The following is an 18,337-nucleotide window of genomic DNA, read 5'->3' on the forward strand; positions in this document are numbered from 1 at the left end:
AAATTTTGTATTCTATTTCAGCCCCTTATTAGCCATTTTAGCTCTTCAAAAGCTTAAAGTTCTATGGTCTTGCTGAAGCAATATAAGTTTCCTGTGCTAATTAGTATCTTACATATAGAAAGCACAAAAGTTGCAATATGGCATGCATCTTTAAATGCACAGTAGCATGCACCGGGAAAGGCTGTCTCACTCTCTCATTCCCTCCTTTTCTTTGGTCTTATTTATTTCTTTCATCTTCTGTTCATAAATCTGTTTAAATCACAAGTGTCCTGCATATTCTCCTCAGCAACTTGCTTTGAAATCAGATCCTGTTCCAGAGTCCCTCCTCTTCATTTCCGTTTTCCACTACTGTCCTATCTCTAATTTGTTATTCAGTGGAAAGCAACCTAACTTCTAGGAACTTTGATAAGGATAAGTAAAATTCGAGTGGTTTTCATTATATTAGATCCTTCTCCTCTTTATACTAATATCACCTGTTCTTGCTTGAGGTTAATTTTGGATATAGTCTAATGTATGGTGTATTCAATTAATGTTACTCATGTTTTTCCTATTTTGTGGTCACAAAATTGTGTACTAGATCAGAGGCTATTGGAGTTCTTGGAGTTCAAATCTTTAGTTTATACTTTTCCCACTTTATGTATTCTCCTTTATCTTATAAACTACTTCAAAATGGATTGTAATAGTTTTACCTTCTTCCCCCTGTAGCCCCAGAATCACCTTTCCATCTACTGAGGAACATTTCTGCATAATATTGAATCACCAACACTAAATCATAGCTACAGAAACTAAAAGCATCAGAGTCTCTCCTCTGTCTCATACACACAGATTCATGATTGCCCTCTTGGATTCTTTTACTCACGGTACCAAAAGTTAGGAATATAAGTCATCCTTAAGCTTTTGTTCTTTTAATTTCCATTGAGTCAGCAATCACCTTCTTTTTATTTTCTCCTCGTACCTTTGGAAACTTTTCTTGCATTTGCTGCAGTACCCATTTCAGTAGCTCGCTTAACCACCTCTTACATGTGCTAACATATTCTCCATGCCAAAACTGTCTTCTTGACTTCCACCTGACTAACATCCACATGACAGAGAGATCTGTTTTCCTTACAATTGTAGCAATTTCATGACTTCTTTAAAACCCCACAGTAGATTTCTATTAAGCTTATTAATAACCAAATAAACACCCAGATCTGCCTCCTATCTAATGTTCAATTTTATTTTTTTCTGTTGCCTCAAATTTTGTACTGCACCTATCTAGAATTTCTTATCATTGTTCATATGCATTTTGAATTTCTTTAGATCTTAGCTCTCTGATTTTGCTTCTTCTGTTCATTACCTGCTAAAGTCACTATGATGCCAAGGCCATCTCTGACCACACCTAACATCAGCTTTCTGACACCTCAAAAAATGAACATGACTTCCTGGAGTTGGACAGCTTCTTTATTTCCTTAAAAACCCTTTTCCTTGTGTCTTACTACACTTACCACATTATTAGTGCACATCTGCTCATGCATCTATCTCCTTCATTAAATTAGAGCACAGTGAAAATTGGAAAAATATCAATGCATATTTTCCCTACTTCTAGAAGTAGAGGATCATTTTAGTAGGCATGTACCATGGATCTTTTTAAGTGATTGAAGAGCTTTTGTTATTAACACTGTGACTCAACTTGAATTACACTACTGAATATTTTTATCTTGCAAAGGTTATTGTAAGTATTGCAAGCTAACTTTGCAGATTCTTGCCTGGAAATATGCAGTAGACTATCAACTGTATGGCATGACAAGACTGTCTTCAAATAACATTGTGAAGAAGTAATAGATGAACATAAGTTCTTCAGAATAAAATAAATAGTTGGATACAATAATTTGGAATATTTTTCAGTGGTTAATTTTTATATATAATTTTACATCATTATATTTGTGATTAAATCAAACTTATTTTTCAATTTTGAAAACTAAGGGTTTGGAAATATATGTATACAGTATCACCAGTGAAGTTCTGTATATCATAGCTGAATAAGCTAAGGGGAACAAATCTTAATAATGTCCTAAAGCTGTTTATCTTTGATGGAAAGGGGAGAAATAAAAACAATTCTAGAAATTTAGATGATGGAAGAAATAATGTTACTGTAACAGCTGAAAATGGAATTCTAGAGATAAGTAGAATTATGTGAACTTACATAAATTTACTTAAATTTTTATTTCAGTAGATTCTTTAGTTGCCTGTGTTTCTGTTTATGTCTTTACTCAGAGTTCTTATTTATCTGTTATTATTTGAACTAAATGTAATGGCAATTTAAAAATCTGTTTTTGCTTTCATGTTATGATGCTATTTTAAGAGAGCATGAAGATAAACTGTGATGTGATAAATCAGTAATTTGCTGTGTAAATAAATTCATGTTTAAAGACAAATATATTTTGAAGACAGTCATAATGAAAGATTAAAATGACCTGCTTATGAAAAATTATTTATGGTAATGACATGAAAGCACTTTAACTCATTTTCTACCAAAAATAACCTTTAATAACCATTAACTATCGGGTTATTATATTATATGGAATTCTTCATGTTTTCTCTAATTGATTTTTGTCTTTCCTTAAAGGCTTTTAGAGGAAATCATATATGTGAAAACAATTACAGTCGTTGAACTATCAAGTCATCTGACAAGATATATAATCATGAAAGATGCAAATGAATTGAAATTCACAGAAATGACCTCTATGGGGATGTTAGCGGCAGAATCAGTACAGAATTTTCTTTACTGTGGACACATTTCTTGGCATTCCACTTGGATGGCCATTGCTATTCATTTCTGGGTAGTTCTCAAGCACTAACTTCTCCCTGGATTGAAATTCCCAGTGTCCGAAATCTCTAGAAATGGAAATCAAGAATTTAACAAGGCATTATTTATTGTGCTGATTCTTTTCAAGCTAACTTTTCTTTCCATTTTTTTTTAATCTGCATCTTCTGCAGGTGCGTAGGCTCGAGCATTGAAGACTGTATCGGCCTGATGGATAGGTACTTGGTGTGCTTGCTTTCCATGTCCTTCCTCCGAGGCCCCATGTGTGAGCACCGTGCATGCGTGTGCATGGCACTGTGGATGTGGAATGATGTTTTCTGTTCTGTAATTGCCTGCAGGTGTAACGGTCCCACCATTCATGACTGCATTTACTACCCATGGACGGGTCATTCCACTTTACCACAACATGCTAGGTAACATCTACCATGTTTCCATTCTATCACTCCAATCCTTTCCCTGCTGTCATGGACAAAAAATACTAACCGTCTGAGTTAAAGTTACTGTAAATTAGACAGTGATGACTGACACGGGAATGCTTAGCTTTTCAAGCCACCAATTTTAACTTTTTCCTTATTATGATTTCAGAGTTCTAATTAGTGCTGCCATTTATTTTTTAATTTAGTGCAATTTGAAAATGATTTTGAATCATTAATCTAGAACATTATAGAATATTTTGTTTTAATTCTTTACATAGAATAGTAGCAAAAAAGAATTTTTTAAGGGAAAAATTTACAAAAATTGGTCTATGTTTGTATTTCTTATATAATTTGAATTCAATTCTGATTTTACATTATGTTGAAGTGATTAATATATTCTCTAAGTAGTAGAATTATTATAGAATAAAGGTCACAGAAAATATTTTGTACAGATAAAAATATAGCTTGAAATTACAAATAAGAACAAAATATACTTTGCATGTTCATATAAAACTTATATGTGAATATTTATCTTAACCACCCGGTACTGGAATATACTTAAGTGTTCTTCAAACTTGGCGTATCCATGCATTGTAGCACCTTTGCATAATAAAAGGGGACCAACTGCTGTTATATGTGACATGAATGGATCTCATATATGTTATGCAAGTTACAAGAAGCCATACTGTACAGAAAACATACTATATGATTCCATTTGCATTGCATTCTGGGAAAGACAAAACTCAGGTGACAGAAAGTCAATTAGTTTTGCTGTGACCTGAAAGTTGGAAGATGAGGTTGATTAGAGAGTAATGTGTCTCCATTGTGATGGCGGTAGCACAAATGAAAATTTTCTGAAAAGCCATAGAAACTTATATTTCACTATATCTAAATTATGTAACGTTTGAATTTAACTATTTATAAAATATCCAATAAATGCAACATTTGAAACATCTCAGAAAACATTTCAATAGGAAAACAATAATTATATAATAATTATAGAAATACTATTAACTTTCAAGTAAATTGCTTCTTTGTGGATGAAGTAAAGCAATGAGAAGACACAATTAGCAGATGAGAATTTGGATGAAGTGTGGCCTCTTAGTATAAACTTTCACATTGAAAAGTGACGTCAAAATGTGCAAAATAAGTACAAAATACAGTGAACTTGCTCAAAATGAAGCATTTGTGTAACCACCAGCCATATCAAAAATCAAAATGACAATAAAACCAGAAGCTCCATTGCATCTTGCAGAGGGTGTAGCTGTAACTACATCCAGAATTCTAACACTACAGGTCAATTTGTCTGTTTTTTTCAGTTTGTATAAATTTAATCATATAGTATAAATTATACATTTGGCTTCTTTTGCTAAACATTATGAGATTCATATATGTTGCTGAGTTCAGCTGTAAATTTTTCATAATCATTTATATTGATTTTAAATATTTTTTAAAATTTAGAGCAATCCAATGAATGTTGTCATCTTACTAAATTATTAGTCACAATGAAAATAAAGACATTAAATCCCCCAAATTATACATGTACTAGAGTGAATTATTTAAACAACAGTGGCACTTTGGCACATGGACACAATCAATACTAATTAGTATAGTTGTTTAAGACAAGGTAAATTTATGACAAAAAAATAAAAGGAGAGAAAGGGCAGGAGTGGTGTCAACAGAAAAGGAGAGAGAGGGAGGCAAGCAAAAGGACAGAAGCCTAAAGTGTAGTTTTAGGAACCACAGTTCATGCTGGATTTTTCCTAAAATCAAAAAATAATTTTTCCTCTTTGAGTCATTGCTTGTACCCCTTTGAAGAATGTTTTCACATTTGCTGTGATGATTTTCCTATAGTTATCTCGGTTGACAAGTAAGAAAGATCATGGTATGTGGTGAAGTGTGTTGCCTTTGGTATCATGATTTTTGAGTTCCAAGTCAAGATCTACCACTTCAGGTAGACTGTGGGTAAGTCCCTTAACTGTTCTGCGCCTCACTTTGAGTCATGGCATATATCTTACTTTCCTTGTTGCAGTGACAAATTACCCAACACCCAAGGTTCAGGGCGAAAAGTTTTCTTTAGTTCACAGTTTGTGAACTTGCAGTTCACAGCTGGCTGCTCCTGTGAGGAGCAGCATGGCAGAAGAGACACAGCTCATGGCATCCAGCAGGAGCAAATCAAGCAAGTGACAACCACAGATCTCTCCATCCCTTATATCTTACGAGGCTGCTTAGGGTGGGTGGCGCTCATGCCCTTAACCCTAGTGCCCTTGGCCTAGCATGGCCCCATGAATCAGTCCTGACATTGCACACTTTAGATCCAGCCACTTCTTAATAAGTCCCATCCATGACCACTTGGGGCTTTGGAGAGACATCTTGATACAAGGTAAAATGCTACAGAAGGATAATATTTGTATGTTGTAGCTCTTATATGGGTTTAGACATATTGATGAATGTATCCTTGAAGCAGTGACTGACTCATACTAGTCACTCAGTAAATGTTTTCATTTTATTTTTCTACATATGGAGATTTCCAACCTTACAAATGAGGAGGAGGAGGAATATCTCAGGACTGCCCAGAGAGCTTTAATGTGTAACTCTATCCCTCTGATGAGCTTTATGATGCAAGGGAGATAATTTTCTCTCTTTGTCTCAAGAATTATAAAGCTGGCCACCTGAAGTATGTCAATAGAAATTTCATATTCCCAATAATTAAATCAAAATGGTATTAGAAAGCTGTTGCCTTTCTGGATGCCCTGGCCATATTCTGAAACTCCAGACTCAGCAACCCAATTCTGATGAGCACTGTTATCAGTTAATATCCGTGGCCAGTCGTAGTGTGCACAATGCAGCCCATAGTTCCTAAGAAGGTAACCTGTAGCCATGATACAGGTAAAGAGAAGGAGCTCTGAAGTGTGGAGGTGTGGTGCAGAGATCAGCCCCACCATATGTCTTATCTGTAAAGTGGAAGTTATAAAGGCAGTATTCTAATGTGGGATTATTTAGACCTCATAAGATTGATGTGAAGATTAAATAAGAAAAGCTACCACAGTCATCTTGTAACACAGATTTTTTAGTAGTAATTATTACTCCAGTTGAAATACTGGCATAATAATCTCTTTGAAGAATTTCACAAAATTGTGTCCTATTAGTGTTGTACACACCGGCGGGTGTAATAGGTTAGTGATGATACAATTTACATTCCAAAATTTCTTAATGCTAAGCCCTTGAAGTTAGTGTTGGACTTCTACATGCAGTGTTTTTGAAGAATACATAGGTGATGGCTAATAGTTTGTTTTAGAAGACCTCAGGTACCTTTGACACCTGTTTGAATTGAGGTACTGTGAGTCTGTTCTTCAATTGTACTGACCTGCCAGAATTAATTGACTTGTCAGGACCTTCTCATGAGGTAGTTAGGAATATACATGAAGAATTTGGGCCTGGATGCTTTGGAAGAGTCTTGAATATCATGAAGGGTCTTGAACTGAATGAAAAAAATGAGCATGGGAATCTGGTTTTATGAGATCCTTAAGGTTGCAGCTCTTTGCTGTGTATGACGAGTGTGTATTTCACTGAAACCAGGAGACCAATCTAAAAATATTTCACGCCATTTTCCAGTTTTGAGCGTCCTCATAGATTCTTTTTTAAATTTTCTATCTTAATGGATTAAAGCGAGTATTTCATTTACAAAAAGATGCAATTGGAAACAGTTATTCAAAGTTTCATAAACCATGCTTTAACTTGGAGATTATCCTAATGCCCCTAGTTTTCTTTTTAGCCTCAAAAAATTACATTGAGCATGTTATTGTGGCTATTTTGAAATATTTAGAGTTCACAGTCCCTACTGTCCCATTATGCTGTATTCTCTTTCCTAAACCAGCAGGAGAAAAGATGGAAGATTTAAATGAAAACAGGTGAAATGTTTCCAATCTTGATCGACTTTCATTTTCTAAGCAGTGTTGTTCTTTCCCAAGCCTGCAATTTGTGAATTGGTTCTCCACACTCCATTTACCTTACAGGCTGCTGCTAGAAATTCTTCCAGGTAGACTGGATAGGATAGAGCAGTTTTCTTTCTCTTTAATCTCCTAGAATATGCTACTTCTAATGAAAATACTACATGGCACTTTACAAGTCTTTTCCTACTCTTCTAATTAGAGTTAAAAGGCTTAAAAATTTACCGTCTCCTAACTTTCCCCACCAAATCTTCTCTGCTATTGATAGTTTCCTTCAAGAATCTTACAAATAAATTTATCGTGATTTTCTTTTTTGCTGTGACATTTATTTTACTTTGCACATATATTTGCTTGAACAGCATATTACGTTCTGTTTTGTTTTGGATTCTTTGTCAAGAAAATGACTAAAGCTTTATAAAATCCCAGTCTCTTATTCCAGAAGATGTCAAATTTATGAACATCAATTAGAAAAATCTCTATTGGTGAAGCATTTCTGCATTAAGTTAGTAATACAAAAATAAACTATTATCTTCGAAGTTGTGAGAGGAATTATTAGAATTTCAAGTGTTTTTATCTGGCCCCCTTGCTCCAATAAAATCATTCTAAGGGCTCTACACTATGAAATAAAGTAATTTAATTCACTTTAACTCTCCATAGCTCTCATAGCAGCCCGTTGAAACATTTCATAATTTTGTCGCATTTTAATGCCTGTGCTTTCTTACTCTGGGGAAGGTCTTTGTTACCTAAGAAGTCATATAGCAGGTTATTCTTTGTCAATGTGACCCCTGTGTGAGATAGGCCAGATGCTATGTGACATACTGGTCTCTGCTTTCACAAGTGGTCCAAGTTTTTCTTTGTTTTGCCCTCAAGGAACTTGGTTTGTAACTTCTGTCCAAAGCAAAAGGTCAAAATTGCCCATGGAATGTGACCTTAGCTGAGTGGCAGGAGTACTGTGACCCCTAAGTCCAGTAAATAAAGATATATAGCCTTTGTAGTGTAAGTCTGTCCTCAGTCCCACGTATTCTGTATCTTAAAATTACTTTTGAGTTAAAGAAAATTAGAGAGGTAAGTTTTCTTCTTTTCTAGATGACTTTGAGCCACATTTCCCAGAACTTATAAAATAGCAAAATTACCAGGGAATTTTAAGATATTGATAAAACACCCAATGAAGTTGTTAATTATTTCTTTTTAATTTTTTCAAATATTTAATTTATTTATATTTTGATACAGGGTCTTGGTATGCAACTCAAGTGATCCTCCTGTTCCAGCCTCTCCAGTGCTGGAATTACAGGTGCACCACCACGCCCTGGGTTCTGGGACCGACATGGCACGTGGTACTGGGGCTCGAACCCAGGTCTTTGAGTTGACAAGGCAGGCGCTTAGACTGTCAAGCTATCTCAGCCCAGTTGTTAGTTATTTTTAAAATAATTTAAATTATTGTGTTAAAATATTTCATTTCCAAGATTGTTGGAGTCTTTTTACATTGATATCATAATAATGATATCTTTTTATTAATGTTCTTCTGAGATGCTAGAAATTATAGTGTTATACACAATATTCCTGGCTTTGAAAATGTGACCATAATAGCCTATGCTTATGACTCAAAGCTAAAAATGGTTTTTAAGATCATTAAATTTAAGACTAAAATAAAAGTCAAAAGGTATCTTTATTAAATTGGCAAGATGTTTATTATATTTATTAAATATCCAAGCCTAAAGAAAATTCAGTAGAAGGAACCATTATGGATATCTTTTACACTTTCCCATGGATATCTTCCTCTGTGATATGCAAGTTGTAATGTTTTGTTTTGTTTTATTAATTTCTAATTTGGAACTCTGTCAGCATTTCCTATAGCCCACTGGCTCAAAATTATCTTAAGCTTTATTGAAATTAATTATGGACAGTCTGATGTCTGTTGATAAAATTAAAATTACTGAAATTAAAATCAAACAAAATAGTAGATATTCCTAAAGGCTTGATGTTTTTCTTCACACAAATATTTCTAGTTTTAAAAGTACTTAATGTGTGACAAAGTATTTGTTTTACTCAGATGTTACTGTTGGCATTCTTTTCATATAGCGTACAATTCAGAGGTATCATGTCTTCTGAATTTACTGATGATTTTTAATTAGGATATTGTATGTGTTGGGAATACTCATTGCTATTTTGTAACATGTAATTTCTAAAAGCACAGTTTCCAAGTAGGACACATGTGAATTATTAACCAGTAAAAATGTAAGCCCTCTGGGAACAAATAGGTAGACAGTGTAGCTACAAATGCTTTGACAATACAGAAAGGGAGTAAAACAACAACAGACAGGACAATATAACCAAGATAATTCCTAATCAAGAGAAATTATCCATGCTTGCCAAAAGGAGTGAGAAAGAGTCATGCTATAAAAGTGACATAAGTAGAAGTAATATGTGTGAAAACAAAGGGGGGAGCAATAAATCAACCTGACCCTACTGAGATGCAGCACAGCAGGTATCAGTCAAATATTAAGGCAACGGAGGCAACACCTAATCTAGTCATTACCTGAATTTATTAGCTGAATGAGTCCAAATCAGCATATTATAAAATGGATTTGTTACTGAATATGGCATGTGTCTTTGATCTTATGCTAGCATTCAGTTCTCAGAAGCATACTGGATATATGTGTGAAATGACTTCAGTTCTATATAGGGAAAGAAAAGACTAATTATGTAGCAGTTAATGTACTAAAATAAATGGTGCATTGTGAAGATATCAGTGCAATAACATCTGCATCATCATACTTTGACTCACAATCTGTGGTTGAAATTCCCAATGTCCTAGGCCTGCATTCTGTACCATTTTATAACTAAAATAGTAATGACGAAGGAATTGAAACTTTGTGATTAGCTGAAGGAACTGCTCAGTTACTATAATAAGATTTGTATTCCTGTGCAAGTTGCCATAAACTTGATAGCTTAAAAAGAAGCATGCAGTTCTGTAGGTCCAAGTGAAGGCGTGAAGTGGCCAGTATCTGTCCTTTGAGTCTCACTAGGCTGCAGTCCAGTCTGAAAATCTACCCGGACTATACAAATCCATTTTATAATATGTCTAAAACTTGGAGTTCTCGCCCAAGTCCATTCTGGTATTGGCAGAGTGATTTTCCTTGAAATGTGAGACCAATGTTCCTGTTTTGATGCTGTTTCTTGGGGAGAATTATGCTCAGTTTTTGTGGACATACACATTCGTTTTCATGAACCGCTTTCTGTCTTCAAGCCAGTAATAACATGGCAGTTATTTCTCATTCTTCAAATTTCTTTACATTTTTTTGCTCCCCCGACCTCTCATCCTACATTTGGAAGTTCATGGAATTAACTCAGGGCCCAAACAAATTATCTCCTTCTTGAAGTGACTTGAGACCTTAATTACAGCAAAACCTAGATGAATATTTGACTGATTAGAGGATATATATATATATTTTTTCTATAATCCTAGAGTTACTGACTAATTCTGTCCCTCATACCTACCTACTATAGTGACTTAAGCAGGTAATGTTTCCAGTGGTGCCCTTCAAACATTTTTCTTGTCTGTAGGAAAATTATTTGTCTCAGGTAGCTCTGCCTTATAAGGGCTCCTTTATGACTAAGAGATTAACTGGTCATGTCATCTTCAAACACATTTGTGTTCACCCTCCCCAAAGAAGCCCCCAAACAAGCATTATGATATTGACACAGCAAGCATTAGGCTATTGTCTTAGAACTAAAACTATGGTCTTTTTGGTAAATGTATATTATATACTAAAAAGTAAAGTCCAGATGTTCATGTTGAATCCAGGTGCTCAGTCCTACTTTAGTGATTACCACTTCATAAATTTAATTCTGCCTAAAACACCCCCAGGATAACGCCAACTTCTAGGGTTCTCATCAAGTTAGAGGACTAATAGTTCTTCCCAGGACTGCTGTCGATTGCTGTTGTTCGATATAGTAACACTTCCCCCATGGAATTGAGCACCTTTAATGCAACTAAAACAAATAGAAATGCTCTGTGATCTTTAAGGTACACTTGATTCTGAAGACACAGTAACAAAGTGTATTTAAAATATTTCATAATAATCTGATTGTAATTTATTGTTGAAATGTACTAACTTGAATGTATGTGGCAATCAATATTTTAAAAGTAACTTTATCTTTTAAGACATACTAGAATCATCTCTGGACTTCTTTAGCTCACATCATGTATCTGTAGGGAAACAGTATGTAGATTAGGAAACTAGGACTTAATACTCAAATTAGGTAGTGGACTTAGCCACCCGAAGAGCAGTAGAGGAATTCATTCTGTATAGTCACAAAGCAGTATTTATTCCATTAGCTTCAGTAGAAGACATATTTGCCACAACCGGCTGTGAGCACCTGTGTATTTATATACACACTGAACTCTTGTAAACTTCTGTGAGAAAAGAAAACTAAGAGTTGAACATTCATGTCTGCGCTTAGAATTCTTAGTATTGTCTACTTTATAATTGAAAATTACTCAGAGCTAGCATTCTATTGTCTTGTCTAGGCCCTCTTAAAATTGTTTTATGGCCAATATTACTAATACAATATTATTTAATTCTTACATCATCAATGAACACTAGTTAAGCAGAAGGATTTTAAATCATGTCAGACTTTCTGTTTTACCCCTGCTGTATTTTTACAAATGAGTCAGAAGTGCTCCCTCATATAACATAGGCATACATTGTATTAGCACCTAAGTATCTTTTTTCATATTTCCTATTTAACTAAAAGAATCTAATTAACTAAGACCCCCTTCTGTGCTGTGGTTACACAAAATGATGTGTAGATATTAACTCAAATTGCTCTCTTCATGCTTTTTTCTTATTGCTTCAGCATATTCCCTAACTAATCATTCTTTCATAAACATACAATTATTTTTGCATACGATGTATGTAAGCAGGAGGTAATTAACAGGCAGCACTTTGATTTACCAACAGAATTCCCTTGCACTGATTTTATTCTCAGCTACCATCTATGCTCAAGCCCAAAGTGGTTTAATTTCACAGTAACTCAGCACTAAAGAAAGAACAATAAGGAAAGGGACACCCACCTCTAATAAACTCTGAATGCTTGTAGCCAATGTAATTTTTATAGCATTCTGTTCCTCTGCTCAGAGTAAAGCATTCCATATGCTTGAGACATTTATAGAATAATTATAGTTACTTTTAGTAGAATAAGAATAAAACAACAAGGGAAACCTTTTACCATAAAAAGTTTACTTATTGAGGGATTTCTTTTTTTAATGGGCAAAGGAAAAACCCTTTCCAGTAGTACTTTTTTATTGAACTTTGGGACCCTAGATCTTAAAGTTCAAATCCCAGGATGCATAATTTAATTGTTTTCTACATCAGGAAAGAATGGATCAAAGAATAATCCAAAACATTGTTTTTTATTATTTGTTAAGATGTTGTTGCTTTCAGAAGCTTCACCTATTTAGCTGGAAGCTTATTTTCACCCCTGTACGTATCCTAGTATTTATCTGTTAGGCGCACCATGTTAGCACGTTCAAGTTTCACGACAAGCATATAAAAGCATTTTGCACATTTCCATTTCTAAAAGAGGAAAATGGCTCAAGCAGTTAAATGATTTCTCAAATGCTTCTTGTTGCAAGTGAGGGAAGCATTTTAGCAGGAATCAGGGTACTTGAGTCCGAAGACCATTTCCTCCTCTCTGCCAGGCTAGTTCTCAAGTGAAACAGTGAAGACCTATTTTATGGTGTAGATGATTATTTTAAGTAGCTTCTTAATTTTCCTACTGAATCGACCTCTAATGTATAATATTTCATAACACTGTCTTCCCACAAGATAACAATTTTAGAGCAATACTTCACAACCTAAGCATTTACTCTTATGGTACCTCCGTACTGTAGCATATGTGTCATTGGACAAAAGCTGATTAATAGCAGTAATGAATTTATGTACAAGACTGCGGTTGCTAGAATGTGTATTTGGTTCAGGCTGATGAGGTAAATAGTGACTAAATATTTTTAAATGGAAACATAAAAATTAGACATAGAATTGTTGGCCATATGATGCTTCTCATAAGAAAAATCATTTCCTCATTTATAGTCAGGCCTATCGTATTTTATTTAAAAGGGTGGGGGGAGTTGAGAACCTCTTGCACATATACTATTATTATTAATTTTTTATTTTGTTTTGAGACAGAACCCTGCTACATAGTTTTAGCTGGCCTTAAACTTGCTGTGTAACGCAGGCTGGCCTTCAACTTGCCAATCATCCTGCCTCAGCCTCCCAAATGCTGGGATTACAGATGCCTGGTCCACATATTCTATTTAACAATATCCAGTGAATAAATATTCATTGTATTTATACGTCAAGAATTGTGCTAAGGAATAGAGAAGAGAGTGGAAAGATTAAAATAATTTTTACTTTTATAAAAACATATAATTAAACAGAAAATTATATACTGTCAGTTTCTAATTATATGTTTGCATAATTAGAAATCTTGCAAATGGATTGTACAGTGTGTGCGTCACTGGGAAAAAAAAAACAATAGATGACAAAACACCTGGGATTTTTGAAAGGTACACTCTTCAGTTAAAAAGTGATATGGAAAAGTCTCAAAAGAAAGTGGGACAAATTTGGTAAGATTTTTATTTTAATTTGTTAAGGCCAAGATAAATGTTAGATATTTCTGAAATATTTTGAAGAAGATTCAGGATAGATGAATTATGTATAATACTCTTGAGCTCATTAAAATGGTCTGGATTATCAGTCCTAATTAAAACCATGACAGATGAAATTTCATGTCAACAACAACAAAAATATGGAATAAGCCTCATGCTTCCACAGCATTTAAAAAGAGGGAAAGCCAACTGCATGGTTTATGCAAGAAGGTGGGGGTGGGAGAGACACATGCAGAAGGGATCTAAGTGAGAGGCTTCCTAAAAGCCGAGGAGAAAACAGGCTTTAGAAGAGTAAGCCTAGGTGTAAGCAGCTAGAGAAGCAAACTATACCATCTTATTTGAGAAGTTTGAGGTTGAGTAAGAAATGTGAAAAACCAGAAGTATTGATAGGAGCAATGATAACATAGTTCAAGGTGAAATGTACTAGGAAGAGAAGATGGAAATGGAGAGAGCTTATTTAGAGACACTACTCAATGTGCTTGCTGGAAAGAGATGAGAACGTAGAATCAAATGATAAAGATTGTTAGGGCCAGCCAAAGAGTTTAGTGGATTAAAGCTCCTGCTTAGGCAGATGCAGGGGCTGGGAGTTTGATCCCTGGGGCTGCCCTGCCAGACCTGCCCCCAGGTGCACTGAGAAGGGGATTGAGACTGTATGTGGTAGTGCACATGCCTGTAATCCCAATGCTTGGGAGGCTGAAAACAGGCAGATCACTATGAGTCCAATTTACATAGTGATCCTGTAGACCCTATACTAAATACAAAGAAAAGACATCAAAAAGATAAAGAATGTTGATTGTTATAACTTGGGGTTGAGCTGAAAATTCAAATTTATATTACATATATATATTATTTACCTGTACCAATCTAAATGAATAATGTAAAAATGAAATACTATAAATATATACAAATAAGCAATAAAAATTGAAAATAAATGAATATTTTAAAAAAACTTTTTATAAGATTTGAAGTAATCTAGGGAAATACATTAGAGGCAACATGACCTTAAAACAGAGTAGTATTGCTTCACAGTTGTAATAATCAATTTGTTATTTTATTTTTTAAAATTTTATTTTAAAAAGTAAAAACAGCAAGAATAAAAATCAGAAACAGTGACTGAAACAGGGTAACATATAACAATATGTATGTCAGAGCTTTTCAAAACAAGAAAAGCTTATTAACAATGGTTGATATATTATTTATCTTTATCATCAAATCTGTTGCACAGATTATCAGATATACTTATGTAAGATTGAACATATGATTGAATATTACTGCTTGCTTTCAAGAAGTCTTTTTTTTTTTTTTTTCCAGTTCTGGGGATTGAACTCAGGACCCTGCACTTGCCAGACAAGTGTTTATTCTACTGAGCTAGCTCCTCGGCCCTTAAGAAATCTTAAATTTTTGTTCTTGTCTCTTTTTTAAAAATCTTTTTTTAAAAAATGTTTTAAAGAGAGTAATGTAATAATTGATATGACATTTAAAATGGTACACATTTAGGAGACCAAGATGACAGGTACTTAAGCATGGTTTTTGTATTACACATTGCTGTCCACAATGTAGTTTCTTAGACCACAGGTATCAGCATACAGAGTTAGTCAAGGAGAAAATTCTACACATTAACTGATACTTTCAAAAGAACTAATGGAAATTTTTAGTACAATCACCTCGGCAATCTTGTATATATATTTCATTGTTTTCCCCCTACCTTTTTCCCTATCTTTTCTCCTTTCTCTCATCTTAGTTGTTTAATCCTTAAGTTCCATTTCTTTCTGTTTTACTATATCTGTTATACCTTTCAGGTTTTATTTCCTCTTTTGGGTTCCTATACTATACAATATTTACACATGTAGGTCTGATTTATTTCACTTATGAGTATAGCCTCCAGTTTCATCCTCTTACCTATGAAGGTTTCAAGTTTGTCTTTATAGCTGAGTAATATACCATTGTAAAAAATAGCACATCTTTTTCATCTATTCCTGAGGTGATGGGCATTTTGGTTGTTTCCAAGAGTTGGCTATGACAAATTGTGCTAATATAAACGTGGGTGTACATATACCACTATGGTATGATGTTTTCAGTTCTTTCTGGGAAAATACCCAGAAGGGAAATAGCTGGATTGAATGGGATTTCCAGTCCTAGTTTTATGAGGTGTCTCCACACTGATTTCCATAGTGGTTATACCAGTCTACATTCCCACCAGCAGTGGAGAAGGATTCCTTTTTCCCTGCAGCCTCTTCTAGCATTTGTTATTAGTTTATTTCCTTATGATAACCATTTTTTTCTGGGGTGAGATGGTTTCTCAATATAGTTATAATTTGCATTTCTTGAATGGCCAATGATGTGGAACATTTTTTCAGGTACTCATTTGCCTCTTGCACTTCTTCCTTTGAGAAGTGCGTATTGTCACAGATACCCATTTTTGGATTGGGTCTTTAAATTTTGGGGACCTAATTTTTTTCGTTCTTTGTATATTCTAGATAAAAGACCTTCGTCCAAGTGATTATTGGTTAAGATTTTTTTCCAAATTTGTGTGTTGTCTTTTCACTGTGTTGGCAATACCCTTCGACATGCACAAACTTTCTCAATTAGATGAGGTCTCAGTTGTTGATTCTTGAAAGTATTTCCCATGCAGTTTGATTTTTGTTCATGAAGTGCTTGCCTACCCCTGTGTCTTTAAGATTTCCACCTACTTTCTCTTCTAGGATATTTACTGTTGTGTTTTAATCCATTTTGACTTTAGTTCAGTGTGTGGAAATAGAACAGCTCTAATTTTAGCTTTTGGCATGTGGAGAGCCAGTTTTTCTAGCACCATTTGATAAAGAGGCTGTCTTTCTTCTAGCAAACATATTTGGCCCCTTTGTATTAGAGATAAATTAAATTTCACTTAGTGAATACTTTGTTTCATTCCATGTTATTATTGATTTTTTATTATTTTATTTATTTTTTTAATTTATTTGGTACAAGTTCTCCCTATGCAGCTCAGACTCATAGTGATCCTCCTGTCTCATCCTCCCGAGTGTTGGGATTACAGACATGTGCCACCCCACCCATTTTCAGTGGCTGACATGGTGTGCCTGGGGTTCTGATGCTGGCAAGGCATTTGGTATTGTGGATAGAACCCAGGAACTTTGCAGTTACCAGGCAGGTGCTTAAAGCACCAAGCTATCTCCCCTGCCCCTGTGTTATTATTTAGATATAGGCATGGGCGCTCATATGTTTGGGTTTACCCATGATTCAAATTTTATCTGATGAGTACTTTAGCAAGAGGGAGGGAGCCAAGAATCTGTAATTTGAGATGTAAGTAATAGCAAATACTTATTAAAGATGGGTTAATGAGGGAAACTGAATGGAAGGGAGGCTGCTATGTAAAGAAAAACATGCTTGGGTCTAGAGGGGAAGAGTTGTTGAAGTGGGAATGACAGAATATGTAAAGTGGAGTGGAGATGAGCCGAGCACAGGTAGTGGTCTGAAGCAGCGCACTTGTAATCATCTTCCAGAGGTCATACAGTAGCTTATAGTGTAGGCAGGATTATCAGTAAGAATAGCGGGCAAGACTATCTGTTGCAATTAGGCAGAGAATTGGGGAACAAGGAATTTGGATAGATAGAAAAAGGAGAAGATAAGACAAATGTGCAGAATTTAAAATTGATAGCAAGACTTTGTCATTAACTGGATATGAAGAGATCTGGAGAAAAAACAGTGATTATTGCTGGGTTTTCAGCCTGAGCAATTGAGGGTCTGGTAGAATGTTAGCCAAGATTTGCCAAAATAGAGGACTGTGAATTTGTCCTCTGGACTTTAGTTTGAAGCGTTGTATCTACAGTGGCTTTCATAGAGCCAAGTAATGCTAAGTAAAAAATGTGACGTAGAGACATACAAGTTTCTCCATACACAGACATGGGGGAAGAAGTGAATAAGAAATGTGGGAAAGCTGCCATGTATTGATATCTTTTGAAAACTTTGATGTGAAGAAAAGGAAAAAGATGGTGAAATAATCAGAGAGGGGGAAATATCAAGTAAAAGGTATTTTTAAGAGGGGCAAAATTTGTGTTTTGGAAGAATCAATACAGAATGAAAGCTGGGAGATATAACAGAAGGAAGAAATCTGCCCCTTTAGTTTTTTCCTAGAAACAACAACAACAACCAACCAACCAAACAATTAGGAAGCAAAGCAGATGTATAAGGAGAAGCCTTGGAAATTAATAGACTCTCCACCTTTACTGTTTAATCAGAAGAAAACAAGTCGGCAGCACAGTTAGGATCATGTAGAGAAACAGCTTTCATAGACAAACGGTGGGGATGTTTCTGCTTCCTGTTCTGCATTATGTCCGACCCTGAAGCTGATCTCATACTGCCAAAAGAGAGGAAGCTCATGAGGTGCTATGGAAGGAAGGATGCACTGGATAATTAAAGCAAAATATAGACTTCGGCCAGTGAGATAGCTCAGCAATTTAAAGTGCTTAGGCAAGCGCAGGGACTGTGGTTCGATCTCTGG

General features: G+C 34.9%; 1 protein-coding gene across 4 annotated transcripts in view; it reads left to right on the forward strand.

The window, feature by feature from the left end:
- Nucleotides 1–18,337, forward strand: part of Erbb4 (erb-b2 receptor tyrosine kinase 4) — a 1,229,537-nt gene that overhangs the window by 933,768 nt on the left and 277,432 nt on the right. For 2 of the 4 annotated variants that reach the window (XM_004626604.2, XM_004626606.3), the window contains exon 16: nucleotides 3,142–3,216. The exons of 1 other annotated variant lie outside the window; for it this stretch is intronic. In XM_004626604.2, coding sequence (XP_004626661.1) covers nucleotides 3,142–3,216 — 75 coding nt within the window. Of the gene's footprint in view, nucleotides 1–2,976; nucleotides 3,022–3,141; nucleotides 3,217–18,337 lie in introns of all 4 variants that reach the window. One more of the 4 variants, XM_004626607.2, reaches the window with a different exon arrangement.

This window comes from Octodon degus, unplaced genomic scaffold (assembly GCF_000260255.1).
Source record: "Octodon degus isolate 3935 unplaced genomic scaffold, OctDeg1.0 scaffold00016, whole genome shotgun sequence".
Classification (NCBI taxonomy): domain Eukaryota; kingdom Metazoa; phylum Chordata; class Mammalia; order Rodentia; family Octodontidae; genus Octodon; species Octodon degus.